The sequence below is a fragment of the Bos indicus genome, chromosome 3 (assembly GCF_029378745.1).
Source record: "Bos indicus isolate NIAB-ARS_2022 breed Sahiwal x Tharparkar chromosome 3, NIAB-ARS_B.indTharparkar_mat_pri_1.0, whole genome shotgun sequence".
NCBI classification, from domain to species: domain Eukaryota; kingdom Metazoa; phylum Chordata; class Mammalia; order Artiodactyla; family Bovidae; genus Bos; species Bos indicus.
Genome location: NC_091762.1, coordinates 49,891,759 through 49,907,405, shown reverse-complemented (window position 1 = coordinate 49,907,405; position 15,647 = coordinate 49,891,759). Strand labels below are relative to the sequence as shown.

The window sequence follows — 15,647 nt, the reverse complement described above, 5'->3', positions numbered from 1 at the left end:
CAAAGCCACCAACATGCAACTCAACAGATGTCTACTGAATGGGTACTGTGTGCCAGGCCTGTACACAGGGCATAGGACGCTGCCTTGATGTGGCTATGGGTCTCCTGAGAAGGGGGTAGGTAGGCTGCCTGAACACACTCAGTAGTCTGATGCCACATCATGTCTGCAATTCAAAACAAGGGAACTTAAACCCACTCACCCACCATCTGCCTTCTCTTTCCTTTACTCCTGGCAGTTTTGGGTGTCCACGTGGAGGTCACCTTTCCCAAGTGGCAGGGAAGTTATCTTTCTTTCCGAGGGCAGCCTGAGGACCCCTATCACACTGGGACTGTCCCAGAGAGTAGGAAGGTCAGGGCCCTACCAGTTAGCAGGGGACCCAAGGGCCCCACAACCCAAGGAGGTGAATGATGACCTTTGGGGACGAGTCTACACACCTGAAGAAGGTGTACTGCTGTCCATACATCCAGGGGTGAAGGGTCAAAGCAGGATATTCACCAAAAGGAGGGATGATGAGGGAAAGCATTAGAGCCAAAAACACAAAAGTGGCCGGGAGCACAATCTGTGGGACAATAAACATGGTAACTTAGGCTATGGTATGTTACACACACACACACACACACACACACAGAGTCTTTTAAACATTTATCCGGCAGCCTCATAACTAGCCCCTAATAGAGATTAACATGATGGGCAGATGTGCAAAGGCAAGTTGTAAAGGAGAACAGAGAACGTTCCCCCCTTTGAAGGGTAGTTAAAGCAGGCCAGTATTGAACCCTAAAGTAGGCCAGTGCTCAGCCAGAGGTAAACCAGAGTTTCTGCATCTGAACAAAAAATCTAAAGAGAAAAAGCAGACAATGACGTAGGGTCCGCAAAAAATGAATAAAAACATGATTTTACCTTCCCTTGTAAAAATAAAACCAATATTAATATATTCATTATTATGCTATTTTCTCTGCTAAGTGTACTAGAATACTTACAAAGAAGCTTCATGTTACCAAGAAGAAGCAAAGGTTGGCAAGGAGAAAACAAAGCTGACAGAACCCAAAGATGGTAGCCGTGGCTATGTCTGACCCCACATGCCCAAGAAAGCCTGGGAGAGGATGGGGAGGCCAGGGAGGCCACGAGCAAACAGGCACAGCCAAAGACCGCAGTAATACCTGGGCCAGGAAGTCCTTGTGGCTGCGGATGGTGTGCTGGAACCTCTTGACCAGCAGTGCCTGCACGTGCTGGACAATAAGCCGAGCTCCTGAGTTCAGTCGGCTGTGTCCCTCCCGCTCCGGTGGAGGCTGGCCCTCCGGGTGAGCAGCTGGCTCTCCGGGGTGGCTGCTGGAGCCCTGGGGAGTCTGTCCGGCCTTCTCGCTAGGACCCGAACAGGGGTGTCGAAGGTTGATGTTTTCTCTTTTCTGCTGAGTGCCTCCTGGTTTGGAGGATGGAATGAGTAACTTAGAAAAACATTCACAAGGTCAATTTTTTTTTCTCACTGTGTTAGTTTTCCCTTCATCTAAGTTAGAAACAAAATATCTGTCAGGAAGGTTAATAAAATTTTTTAAATTCTACTTTCTGATATCAAATATTTTTGACAGAATTGCCTGAAACTGCTTAAAAAATCTCTATACAGTTAAAGAGGACAAGACAGAGAGGTTCAAAACATATAAGCAAAAAAAAAAAAGTTTCAGAACAATACGTGTAATAAGATCATATTTATGTTAGCACATGTGTCATTTGGAAAGAAACACGTTTTACATATACACATACACTCACGATGTATACACATGTGCAAAGTTCTGAAAGAATACCTCTTAATTGTTAAAAGATCACTTCAGGGGCAGAGCTGGATGGGGCAGGGGAGGAAGTGGGAAGGGTTAGCCTTTTTTGTATTATTTGAATTTAACAGCAAAATATATTCATGTATAACCTGTGTTTCTTTCTATATTTTTAGAGGTCACCGAGAAGTAGAAAGTAGAAAGACCAATAAACTAGGAGTTGGCAGACCTGGGTGTGAATCCTGACTCTAACTAACTAGACATGCAAATTTGTCTTAATGACTCAATCTGTCTGAATCTGAGTTTTCTCATCTGTAAAATGAAAACAAGAAAAGGGTTATTATGAAGATTAAATGAGCTAACACATGTGAATGTGCTTTATAAACCATTGCAAGTCATCAGCTATTTTGAAGCTAGAGTTAATTAAAATGTACTTGCAGAATGTGCTGTTGGACCTAGAGAGCTTAGAGGATGGCTGGCTGGCCCCCACGTCTCTCTCCTAACGTCCTCTAGGACAAGAACAACTGCAGAGGGAGCTGGGTCAGCTGAGTCATTCTTTCAGCTAATGTCCACAGGCACCTGCCGTGTACCAGGCTCACTACTCAGAGGGTGACCATCTGTAGGCTCACTGACTACTCAGCACCAGCGCCCCAGTTCTGCCTCCTTTCTCCTGATCTGGGCTTGGCTTTGACGCCTTCGCTGTGGCTGGCCCTCCCTCTGGCAGGATTTCTGCTGCCTGTCTTCATGCCTGTCCTCTGAGCCGTGCTCTCTCCCTGAAACCCCATCCAGGCTGGAGGCCACTGTTCAGATCAGAGTTGAGGGCTTCAGGCCTGTTTGTCCCTGGCTCTCTGCTACCCTCTAGAGGCCACTGGCAATGAGACATCCTTCAGAAATGGCCTGGAGTCTCTTGGTACCATGCAGTGTATGACTTCATAGACAGCCACAGCTCCTTCAGACTCTGAAGACAAGATCAGAAAAATGTCGGCCTCAAAAACAGCCCTTTCAGACAAATGCAATTAGCAATCTGAAAAATGAGAGACAGTAGGAGTGTGTAATTGAGGGCTCTAGATTTGAGAACTGAGACCAAGGAATAAGACTCAGAAGCCTATATGACTTTAAGGCAAGTCATCCAATTTATAAGAGCTGTTTCGCCAGATGTTCTTGCCTGGAAAATCCCATGGACAGAGGAATCTGGTTGGCCACAGTCCATGGAGTTGCAAAGAGATGGACACAACTGAGTGACTAACACTTTTAATTTCTTTTCCCCAGATGGGGCCAATTCCTGCCCTACCAGCCTCATAAGGTTATAGTGACAATCAAATAAAACAATGGATATTTAGTTTTTTGTAAAGTATAAGCTATGGCTGAGTTTGAGGTAAGAGATATTTGTAAGTGCTGAGATGAGGGTATTGCTGAATCATTAACAGAAATTGCATACTGCATTAAGACTTAGCATGCTTTAACTCATTTAATTCTCTCAATAACCTAACTATGACAAAGCTAGACAGTGTATTAAAAAGCAGAGACATCACTTTGCCAACGAAGGTCTGTCTAGTCAAAGCTATGGTTTTTCCAGTAATCATGTATGGATGTGAGAGTTGGACCATAAAGAAGGCTGAGTGCTGAAGAATTGATGCTTTTGAACAGTAGTGTTGGAGAAGACTCTTGAGAGTTGCCTTGGACTGCAAGGAGATCAAACCAGTCAATCCTAAAGGAAATCAGTCCTGAATATTCATTGGAAGGACTGATGCTGAAGCTGAAGTTCCAATACTTTGGCCACCTGATGTGAAGAGTTGGCTCATTAGAAAAGACCCCAATGCTGGGAAAGATTGAAGGGAGGAGGAGAAGGGGATAACAGAGGATGAGATGGTTGGATGGCATCACTGACTCAATGGACATGAGTTTGAGCAAGCTCTAGGAGATGGTGAAGGACAGGGAAGCCCGGTGTGCTGCAGTCCACGGGGTCACAAAGAGTTGGACATGACTGAGTGAGTGAACAACAACCTTCAAAGGTGGATACTATTATCATCCCCATTTGGCATATGAGGAAACTGAGGTACAAAGAAACTAAATATTAATAAGTACTAGGGATATAATGTACGACATGATAAATTTAATTAACACAGCTATATGTTATCCATGGCAGTTATTAAGGGAATGAATCTTAAGAGTGTTCATAAATAAAAAAAGAGGCTAAGTATCTACCCAAAGGGGCTTCTGAGGTGGCACTAGTGGTAAAGAACCCATCTGCCAATGTAGGAGACATAAGATGCGGCTTAGACCCTTACCTAGGTCGGGAAGATCTCCTGGAGGAGGGCATGTCAACCTACTCTAGTATTCTTACCTGGAGAATCCCATGGACAGAGGAGCCTGGCAGGCAAAGAGTCGGATGTGACTGAAGCAACTTAGCACACATGCACCCAAAGCCACTCAATCAACAAATTATAGAATTCAGGTTTGGTGTTTGGCCTGCTTCATTGTAGAGGCTACACTTAACTCCTACCTCTGTCTCTTTGGAATATCCTATTCTATTAATATATCCAGAATGATCACTCTTCTGATTTATAATTTATTCTTCTGCTGCTGCTGCTGCTGTTAAGTCGCTTCAGTCGTGTCCAACTCTGTGTGACCCCACAGACGGCAGCCCACCAGGCTCCCCCGTCCCTGGGATTCTCTAGGCAAGAACACTGGAGTGGGTTGCCATTTCCTTCTCCAATGCATGAAAGTGAAAAGTGAAAGTGAAGACGCTCAGTCGTGTCCAACTCTTCATGACCCCATGGACTGCAGCCCACTAGGCTTCTCCGTCCATGGAATTTTCCAGGCAAGAGTACTGGAGTGGGTTGCCATTGCCTTCTCCGAATTTATTTATTCTTCTAAGAGGACTAATTATTAAGCAGAAGCACTCTGTGCAGATTAAAGGCCCCAATTCTTGAGTTCATCATAGTTTCTAATATAAATTATCATGTTTTCACTCTGGTCTTGGTTATGGGAGTTTTTGCCCTTGGGTGAGTTGCGGGAATTTAATTCCTGTGTCTGAAAAGCTGGAAAGAAGACCTGGGCCCTGTGGTGAGGTGCTCTCACTCCCTCCAGAGCACTGTTCTTTACTCCCCACCCTGCCCAGATGGCCACCTCTTCTGGCCACCACACAATCTACCTGGATCCTGACACACATTTGGGCTGATATATTGGACCACTGATAGTTCTAGACATAGCCGGGATCACTTACAAAGCAAGATGAAAACCATGACTTAAGAGCAGGCACCAGAAACAGAGAGGAAACAATCTTTGTACAGGAAAATGCTGTGGTATGTCACACTTGGTAGAAAGAGGTAACCAGTGGCAGGTGCCCACGTCAGCAAAGGTGAATTGCTTCAGAGCTCTGCCCACGACCAAGGAGAGGGAAATGGAACAAGAAGGGAGAAGCCAGGGAGAGGATTTTAATCAGACTGGGTGGATGCCAGTTTTTCTATCAGAAGTGGCCTGTGTTGTGGCAGTTAAGTCCTCCTGCACGTCCATCCTCCCATTCTCCGTCCTCCACAGTAAAGACCACTTAAGTCGTGAGTGCTTTTTGTGGCTCTGAGATTTGGTAGAAATTGTGGAAGGGGATAAGAAACCCCCAGAACCCACAACATTTATGGTCCCCACAGTTTCAAAATTCCTCAGGGCACTAAATGAGGGCTCAGAACCGTTTTATCTCCATCTCAAAGAGGCCAGGTGTCCTAGCTGGCATCTGGATTGTACTGTCTCTAAGAACTCTGTGAGCTGTCACTCCTGCAGGCAGAGTGGATCATAGGCCTGGTAGAGAGAAGAGGAGAAGATGAGGGTGGTGATGTGGAAGGAACAGGAGACCAGGAAGCGGGATGCGAAGCTTGGGGGTGGCAGAGCTCCCAGCCTGACCTTCTTAAGACTCCCGATTCACCTAGCATCTTCCCACCTGGACCCAATTCTACTTACCTTTCCTGTGTCATATAACCAAGAACTCAAAAGGCCTGTTATTTGGGGGTCAGATAAATAGGATGCAGGAGTGTTAGTCTACTTTGTTGTTTCATGAGTTTATCCTTAGATTTTTGAGATAGAGCATAAGGGTTTAGTGAGGGGACAAACTACACACTTGGGGGCACCATACCAGCAAACAGATGTCCTGAATCCAAATCCTCTGTGACCTTCAGGAAAATCTGTCCAGAAAGAAAAAGAGAATTTGATTCAGGCGTTCCCAGTCTATAAAAAAATCTAACCCAGGCTCAGTTCTGTTGGGTATTGCTTCATAATGGGAAGGGAATACATTATGACTCTTTATCTAAGAACATATTCTTCTGTAAATACAGAAGTGTGTGCACATGGTGACCACAGCTATGTAAAATATGTGTGAGTATGGATAAAGGCAGGAGGAAGTAAGCCAAAAGTGAAGACAGCTGCTACGCTTGGGCAAGGAATTATGGCTTTTTGCTTTCACAAAATTTCCCTTCTAGACTTTTGTGTTAGACTTTGGCAAGGAACTACCTCTCTGGTGCCTGACAGAAACCAGCGGGAGTCTCTGCCTCACCTCTTCTAGGGGAGTGTCAGAAATTCCAAAACTGCTGAGTCCCAGGTCAGCCAGCGTCTCCTCCAGCTCTCTGAAAAGGCTAGCATATGCTCTCTGCTTGAAATTCTTATTTGGAAGAAGGAAGATAAGTTCTTGACCAATGCATTCTACCAGCTTCGCCTCTGGAACATGGTGGTGAACCATATCCGTCAGTTCATTCACATCCCCTAAGACAAGAAAAAGGCTGACATCAACTGTTTTCCAGAAGCTGGAAGACAGGGAGCTTACCCAGGTCCTCTACTTTCTTCTGTTTTGCGTTTGAGGAAGGCCCATCTCCTTTATCAGTAGTGACTCTTGTGGAGGAATATTGCTCCATCATGTCTGTTTTTAACTTAGTAGACCCTGTGACAGGCACTGAAAGGGAGATGGAGATGGAAGCCAACTCCCCCCAAATTAGCTGTGTAACCTTGGGGAGCTCACATAACATTCCTGTGCCAGTTTTCTCCTTTGTTTGATCAAATGTTCTGTTCTTTACTAGCTATATGGAACATCAGGCAGGTCATACCATAGTTTCTTCATTTGTGTAAGAGAAAAATAGTGGCACCCATATTATTATTATGTGTGAGGCTTGGATGAGTTAATCTACAGAAACCACTGAGAATGTTGTGTCTGGCCCACAGATGAGTGATAGCTGCTCTTCTTATCATGAACATCATCTGAAGTAAGAAAGCTCTTGTCATCAATGTTGCTCATTCTTAATCACCACAAACCTGAGTCAAAATTGCTTTCATTTTTCTGGTCTGGCCAAAGGTGTGTGTGTGTGTGTGTGCACCAAGTTGCTTCAGTCATGTCCAATTCTTTGCGACCCTATGGGCTGTAGCCCACCAGGCTCCGCTGTCCATGAGATTCTCCAGGCAAGCATACAAGAGTGGGTTGCCATGCCCTCTTCCAGGGGATCCTCCCACTTCAGGGACTGAACTCACTTCTCTTATGTCTCCTGCATTGACAGGCAGATTCTTTACCACTAATGCCACCTGGGAAGCCCCAAGGTATACGGGACTTGACCAAGAAGTAGACCCGGACCTGGTGACCAAGCTAGATGAGAACCCCACTTCCTACATCACACACCCAGGCCTGGCCCAACTTTTTGGAGGACTGCGCCACTTCCCTTGGAATTGCATCTGCTTCCTCAAATAAACAAAAAATCCCAGCTCACAGGAAATGCAGAAGGAGATTGAGAAGCTGTGGAGAAGGACCAAGGGATGGAGTGCAGGAAGCACAGCATGGGGTAAAGGGAAGTATCCAGTATCAGGTATTTACCTGATATACTCATGCAATCAGAATTGAATTTTATGCATGAGCATATGTTACTTTAAAATTAAAAATCTAGGGATTTCCCCAGCAGTCCAGTAGTTAAGACTCTGCCTTCCAACTCAGGGGGCACAGGTTTGAATCCTGGTCAGGGAGTAATATCCCATATGCTGCAGGGATGGCCCCAAATTAAACAAATAAAAACACTTGTTAAAAATCTAATTAACATGCATTTAAAGAGACAGTTCCCTAGCATACTGTTCTGAGAAGCAGGTCAAAGGGGAAGGGATTCTGGGCGCCCAGAGCCTAACTCTTGTGTGTTTTGCGAGTAACCCTCCCAGAGTCAGGATCACCCAGTGAGTTCTCTTCTTTCTTTGTTTCAGAAATGACTCAAGAGGAGGGATTTCGTGGCTTTCAACCCAAATCCTTCTGCCTAGCTGGACTGGAAGGCTTGTTTTATGTCAAACATGCAAATGAGGCTCAATTGTCTACAGTTCCAGATGACTTCATGCAGGGGCTAGAGGGCTCCTCGTGGGAGGAAGCAGCTCTGCCCTAACTTCTCTCCGGGGGTCACGTTCATTGTTCTCTGAGGAAGGAAATCGAACCTGAAGCTGCTGGATTCCCAGGAATTGTGTCTTAGATGTGTGTGTCAGCCTTTCCAGAAGTGGTCCTTCTGGGCGGCAGGGCTTTCAGCATCTGGCAAGGGGGTCTGCCAGTGTGTGTGGTTTGCGAGTCTGTACAAGTGGAAAGCCTCTCAAGGAGCTAATGGGAATTGAAATGATCTTCCTTCTCTTGTTTGGGGCACAACAACTTACTGTGCTTCCCACTATTCACAGCATCCCTCTTCTATTCAAAGAAAATAAACCTTTATTTAGAAATCAAGTAATAGTTAAAGAATTTACCCCACCCAGCAGGCTCTGTTTGCATATCGACTTTGGGGTGTGTGTTTCACTTCAGTCGTGTCTGACTCTTTGCAACCCCGTGGATTGTAGCCTGCCAGGCTCCTCTGTCCGTGGGATTCTCCAGGCAAGAATACGTGAGTGGGTTGCCATGCCCTCCTCCAGGGGATCTTCCCAATCGAAGGGTCCAACCCGTGCTTCTTACGTTTCCCGCTTTGGCAGGCAGGTTCTTCACCACTAGTGCCACCTGGGAAGCCCCCGTAATTAAACATGTTCTTTTCAAAAAAATTATTTGGAAAGCAGGGAGGGGCCTACAGCAAGGCAGACTAGGAAAAAGACAGAAATGTTCTAAGAAGATATGTGCGTGTTCACCACAGGTTCTGTCAGTGCGAGAGAGGGTGAGAGAGTAAATATGATGCACCTCCGGGCATTTTCCCTCAGCTTTAAGCATAGTGCACAAACTGCCTGTTTTCTTGTTTCAGATTTTAGTTAGAAAAATATTTGTGCTTAGGAAACTTTGTCTTTAAAAAGCAAATACTTTCCCCTTAACTTGGATCAGCACATAGGTTTAGTTTTGTTCCTACTTAGGAATATGGGGAATATGGTATTCCAATTCTGAGGACAACCCCTCCCCGTCCCTTCTCCTCCACCCAGGCCGCCCCTCCACTGCCCCCAACCAGGGAAGGATGAGAGGCAGGCATTAGCGGAGAATAGAAACAGCTGTTGACAAGCACTCTGGGGCCAGGAAGTCATGGCCCCATGAGTGCTTCCACAGTGAGAGTCTCTGTTTTGCATCTTTCTGGAGGTGGAGGTGCCCCTTACAAGGTTTAACACACTGTATCTAATCCAAGGGAGAATCACTCAAAATTAGGAAACTGAGAGAAAATCTGGGAGTGTAATAGGGTTATGCATTAACCCACAGATTTGGCATCTACACCATGCAACCTGACTCTCTGGAGAAGTTCACTGTGAGGGCTGTGCATCGCCGAGGCTCATAGGCTCCAGCTGGCACCATTCGAAGACCTCCTCTCCAGATACTGAGGAAAGTGGCTTGGATCCAGGCAGGGGGACCCCAGAAACACAGGCTTAGTATGGGCAAGGGTGAGGAGTAAACAAAGACTGGGTTCCTCATTAAAGGGAGAGGGCTTGTAAGCCCAAGACTTCAACATTCTTTGGGAATGGAGGAGGAGACAAAAACTCAAAGAAGAAGATGAGCAACTGCATGACTGTGAGCTTGAGAAGCACACAGAGTGTTCTCTTTGCTCCCATTGAAGTGCTCGACAGCTGGACACACCAACAAGACCTGGAGATGATGGCCAGACCAGGACCAAGGGACAGTCTGCTTGAGTCCTTACCGTCCAAGACTTGTTCTGGAGTTATCGCCTCGGCACAGGCCGGACACCTGACGGAGAAGCCCTTAGACGCACAGCTGCAGGTCGCCTACGAGAGACGGGCGGGAATCACTCCTACAGCGCCTCCCTGATGCCCCTGATGCCCACCGCTGTCACCACCATGCTTTGTCTCTCACATCAAGTGTGCTCAACACATTTTTCTTCACTGTTTTAATCTATTACTTCATCTGAACATTTGAGGGTGTGGCTGTCTGATTTTGTTCTGAGAGTGTGTGAATCAGGCATGGAGAGAGCATTAATGGATTCCTTTGGCTTGTCATCACTTATGTGACAGCTGTAGGTCAGCCCATGCGAGACTTTCTGCGTCTCCCTCTCTGGGGATGCACACTGGGCTGTGGAAATCTACCCAGAGCTGGAAAACCCAGAAGCAGCCAGACACCTGAACTACAGGGCTGAAGGCGTAAATGATGCTATAACACAATAAAACAGGCATGACAGGACAACTGGAAGGTGAGCAGTGCCTTTTTAGGAGCCCAAAGCACATTTATCATACTTGATCTCATTTATCTTCACCACATCCCTGGAAAGCAGAGTGGGAATTATCAGCTTCACTTTCTATGTGGAAAAAACCCAACAACAATGAGGAATTAAGGAATTTGCTTAAGGTGACACAGTCTGTTCACCTTGAAGCCCACACTTGAACCTGGGATTCTTGACACGCTGAGGTGGTCTCTGCTGGGTGGCACTTTTTTCGTGTCACCATTTCCAGGTTATAGTTACTAGGGAAGCTTTTTCTTAGCTTTCATTTGCCAATGGAATTTGGGTTTAGCTAGCTAACATAAATGTTTGAATGAAAAAAGAAAGCTTGAATAACTACTGTCCTTTAAACAGTGTAACCTTGCAGAGTAAGTCATTCCCTCCCTTCTATGTTGCATGAAACCATGTGTGTAGTTTAGGATTCTGGCCTGTAATAATTTCAGGTCTTTTAAGCTAGTTGGTTAAAGCATTTCTGTAGGGGAGTTCAGAATGTTCTTTTATCAAAATCTACAAATGGTTCCAGAAACAAAGAGGTCAGTTCTGCTAGCTGGAGTCTGATTTGGGTAGAAGTGTCTGGAATGACGTTCCTTCTCACCCAGGACAGGCTCTTTCCCTGGACAGACACAAACCTCGCGGCCTCTTCCTTGGCTCTGAATAGTCTTCATCCTGCGCACCAAGGTTAAGTAGAAGCCTGTGCCAAAGCAGTTCTTCAGGAACAGTGGGGTTCCAGAGCAGTAGAGCCGTCCCTGGGATATGATGGCGATGCGGTCCCCGAGGATGTCGGCCTCGTCCATGTGGTGAGTGGACATGATGATGGTTCTGCCTGCAGAGGCAGGGGTCAGGGGAATTACCAGGCAGGCCTGGGTATGGATGGGAGAAAGTGTATAGCAAACTCCATATTCCATGGGTTGCAAAACTGGGAGTTAATAAATAAAAACAAGTATTCTGCAATACAGTCTAGAATATTAGAATAAAAAATAACAGTAGCTACCATTTTATAGCATCCTGCATATTGTAAAGCGCTATTTTATAGAGTATTTCTTCCTTAGCATAGGGCCTGATGCAAATAAACCACCATGTATGGGACATATTTATTACTGTCAGTCAGTATCTATTGAGTTCTATAGTATATTCTCTGGATCATTAAGTGCTACATTTATCATCTCTGCAAAGAACACACACACACACTCACACTTACATTCTTTCATACTAGAGATGTCCTTAAAATAAAATGGTAATGAGGATTCCAAGAAGGCAAATATACCACAGGCTTAAACCACACTGTTACTTTTATGGTGGCTCTGCTTGCTGTCTTGTCTGGGTCTGTGCATCTGGTTTCAGGTGCCATGACAGAGGAGGGACCGTCCCACTGAGATATTTCCATCCACAGCACTGAATATAGGCTCCTCACCCTCACACCTGGTTTTCGTAGATAATTCGGGTCCCTTTGTCAAAGGGAATTTTACTTACAGCTGCTCCCATTGTTCCAGGCAGAAGGGTTTTGGGTTGAGAGAACTTTCTAGTGCATTTTGGGAAGTAGGCTGCTTCATCAGTAATTCCCTGCTTATATTTGGGTAAAAAAAATCTCAGGAGGCTTCACCCGGAACTTAGACTCCCCAAGCCAGTGATAATGCCACATCTGAGTGTAGTTGTGGCTGTTACTACACTGAGTTGCAAGATGCCAGGTGTAAGAGAGTAGATCACACACATTCAGCCTCAGCGAGAGCACAGGTGATGTGCAGTGGCCATTACCTGAGCGATACTTCAGGAGCAGGTCCCAGATTGAGCGACGTGAGTAGGGGTCCACCCCAGAGGTGGGCTCATCCAGAACCACCACCTTGGCATCTCCCACGAAGGCAATGGCCACAGACAGCTTCCTCTGCACGCCACCTAGAGGGACAAGGCGGCAGGGTCACGGGAGCTGTGAACCATGTGAAGGAACGGCCCAGGGCTGACGACGTAAGGAAGGTACCTTAGATCCAGCAGCAGCTTCAAGCTGCCTCCTTAGATGTCCACAGTGTTCAGAACCCTAGTGGTTCAGGCCTTATAATACACAACAGAAACTCCCTGCCTCCCAGGATCAGACCATGTGAAGATTGTTCTCACATTTTTAGTTCAAACACATAAACCTCAGAGCACATTAGAGCCCAGGCTGCTGCAGGATAGTGTTCTATGTAGAAAATAATCCAGAGTTGGGTTTCTCTTAGATGCTCAGAATAACTTTATAGATTATTCCAACCCTTAGGAGCTCTCCTGTTACAAGTTTAAGAACACACACACACACACACAAGCACACATGTATATATACAAGGCCCTGTGCACTGGGAAACCGTGGATTGGCCATCCGAAGCCCATTTTCCAATACCAAGCACCTGACAGATCCTGAGCCTCTTCGTTCCTCTTGTGGTGGAGGCCTGTGTCCTCCAGCATTGCTTCCATCTCCAGCTGGGCCTCGTCCCAGGACCTCCCTTTCAGCTGCGCGTAGAACAGGATGTGTTCAGCCACGGTGAGGCTATGGGGATGGGGCAGCGAGAAACACAATGCGCTCAGCATTTCCACTTGTAACAATTTACCTTATAGAGATAATTAAAGATGAGCACAGAGGTTTAGCAATCATGATGTCATCATGGTGTTGTTCATAACAGAAAAATGAGACAAAATACTGATCCTACCAAAATATCTGGCAGCTTAAATAGCACATTATACAATGGAATAGTACATATACATTAAAAATAATTTTAAAGAAGAATACATAACAGCATGAAAAAATGTTCATGATATCTTAGGTTTAAAAAAGCATTAAAATAGCAGGTTACTAAACGGTAAGCAGAGTTTTCTCTTTTATAATTTCAGATATATGTATAGCTATACATGCATAAGAGAAAGCTTTGAAAAATTATATATCAAAGTGTTAACAGTGGTTTCCTATGGATGGTGAAATTACAGGTGATTTTTAGTTTCAATCTATATTGCCTTCCTTCCTGTGATCCCTCCTTCCTTTATTCAATGACTGTATATAATTTTTTATATAAGAAAAGTTTGGGGAAAAAAGCAACTGAAAAACTTCCTCAAAAGTCGGTTTTTAATGCCTGGCTGAAGAGTAAAACAGGAGCCATGTCCCCTCTGTGTGTCCCTTCGTGGTCCCTGAGAGTGACCAGACTTCTGGGCAAGTTCTGAGGAAGGGGCCCCAGGACCAGCCACCCTGGCAGAGAGAAGGTAGTGCCAGTCTCCTGAGCATGAGAGAAACAGTCTCATGTTCTGAGGGACCTTCTCAGTGCCAACAGGACAAAGGACCCCAAATGTGGGGGAAGTCACTGAAGAGTATGGCCTCTGGCCCCAGAGCCAGCATCCCTCAGCTGCACTCTAGGGAACATGTTAGGGGAGGGCAAGGTGAGGTTAGGGCACCGGGAGGGTCTCAGTTCCTGTTCTACTTACTGGTGGAACAGGATGTTGTGCTGTGGACACATGCCAAGGCTCTGCCGGATAGCATCCAGGTTGGTTTCAATGTCCTTTCCCCCAACAAGCACAGTCCCGGATGTCGGTGGCAACAGACCGGTCATGATGGACCTGCCAAAAGCAGAAATTAGTGGCAGAGAGCCTGGCCTTTGGAACACCTTAGGATAGCAGCCTCCACCCCGGGGTCAATGAGGACTCTCAGTAATTCTACCCACACCTCTCAGTTAAACGCAAACCATCACTAGTGGCAGGAACCAACAGTTTCCCAGACAGGGCTTAGCACTAGTGTGTCCTCAGGACCCCCAGGAGGGTGAGTGCATCTGCCGTCCTTCTGTGCTTCTCTTACGCCCTTGTGCTCACAGGCAGGTGCCGATGGGCCTCTGGGGTTTCCAGATGCAGAATGCTCGCTTATAGCCAGAGATCCCTCCCCCACTCAGCCATCACAGCTCCTGGCGCTGTGGGGGCTCAGTTAAAGGCATTCAGCACATGGGTCTGTGTTTTGCCTGATGTCACCATCACAAAGTGCAAGGTCTTGGTGAGAAGCCCAAGCATTCAACACGTATTTGTTAATTAGTTGATTGAACCCAGGCCTGGGAATTCTCACAACAATTTTGGATCCAAAGTAAGAAAAAGCCCACCACCACTGTTAACTTATTTTTGTAAAATGGGAAATGATGACTCTCACTTCATGGGGTATTTTGTGAGGATTAAATACAATTATTACCTCTAAAGCGCTTAGAACAGAGCTAGCATAAAGGAAGAGTAAAAAATGTTATACTACTTTTATTAAGCATTGTGTTCCAGCCCCCAGGTGATGTTGCGTTTCTCATGCAGTTTGGGGTCCTCTGACCATATTAGTTAACAAGGAGAGAAATGAGATGGGTCAGTGCTGCTCCTCCCAGCTTTGTTCCTGAGTCAGATACAATCTCAGACTCTCTAAACTTGTCTGTTGGATCAACCACTAGAGGGAAACAGAATCAAGTGGAATGGCACCAGCCCCACATTCCATTGGCACTGAACCCGCCCTCAGAGAACATTCCAACGCAGGGTGTACACGGCTGTTCCTTCCTGGGGCTCTGCAAAAAGCCAACGGACTTGATGAGTGCATTCACATGGGTTCCCTGCCCCTTGAAAGGGCCGCCCCTGCTGTTTCTTGGGGAACCTTAGATGGCCATGTTCTCTTTACTGCAGATGGCACCTGGGTCCCTTAGAAAAGCCAGGAGAGTGTCCTGAGCTGAGGCTTCCATGAAGAGCTTTCATCTTTCCTGAACTTGGTTTTCAGTTGCTCAGCTTTTTATTATTTTGGATCCAAAATTGTTGTGGTGATAATTCCCAGACCTGGGTTCAATCAGTTAATTAAAAAACACATGTTAATGCTTGGGCTTCCCACCAAGACCTTGCCCTTTGTGATGGTGACATCAGACAAAACTTGGACCCATGTACTGAATACCTTTAACTGAGCCCCTAGAGCGATGGGCTTCCTGGTGGCTCAGACAGTAAAGAATCTTCCTGTCATGTGGGAGACCAGGGTTTGATCCCCTTGGTCAGGAAGATCCCCTGGAGGCTGGAATGACTACCTACTCCAGTATTCTTACCTGGAGAATCCCATGGGCAGATGGGCCTGGTGGGCTATAGTCCATGGGGTTGCAAAGAGTCGGACATGACCAAGCAACTAACATTTTAATACAGCACCAGGAGCTGTGATGGCTGAGTTGCAGAGGGATCTCTGGCTGTAAGTGAGCATTCTTTATGTATCCTTTTCTCCAGAGCTATCACCAACCCTCACAGGTAGGAAAAGGAATGCTCT

At 46.1% G+C, this 15,647-nt stretch overlaps 1 protein-coding gene across 2 annotated transcripts in view; it reads right to left on the bottom strand.

The window, feature by feature from the left end:
* ABCA4 (ATP binding cassette subfamily A member 4) overlaps nucleotides 1–15,647 on the bottom strand; it is a 125,686-nt gene that overhangs the window by 37,521 nt on the left and 72,518 nt on the right. For both annotated transcript variants that reach the window (XR_011565790.1, XM_070786074.1), the window contains exons 17-25: nucleotides 13,820–13,951; nucleotides 12,757–12,896; nucleotides 12,137–12,274; nucleotides 11,014–11,207; nucleotides 9,851–9,935; nucleotides 6,307–6,512; nucleotides 5,890–5,938; nucleotides 1,158–1,417; nucleotides 435–559 (exon numbers count right to left, since the gene is read on the bottom strand). Coding sequence is in view for 1 of the 2 variants with exons in the window: in XM_070786074.1 (XP_070642175.1) it covers nucleotides 435–559; nucleotides 1,158–1,417; nucleotides 5,890–5,938; nucleotides 6,307–6,512; nucleotides 9,851–9,935; nucleotides 11,014–11,207; nucleotides 12,137–12,274; nucleotides 12,757–12,896; nucleotides 13,820–13,951 (1,329 nt within the window). In the remaining variant the exon portion in view is untranslated. The remainder of the gene's footprint in view (nucleotides 1–434; nucleotides 560–1,157; nucleotides 1,418–5,889; nucleotides 5,939–6,306; nucleotides 6,513–9,850; nucleotides 9,936–11,013; nucleotides 11,208–12,136; nucleotides 12,275–12,756; nucleotides 12,897–13,819; nucleotides 13,952–15,647) is intronic.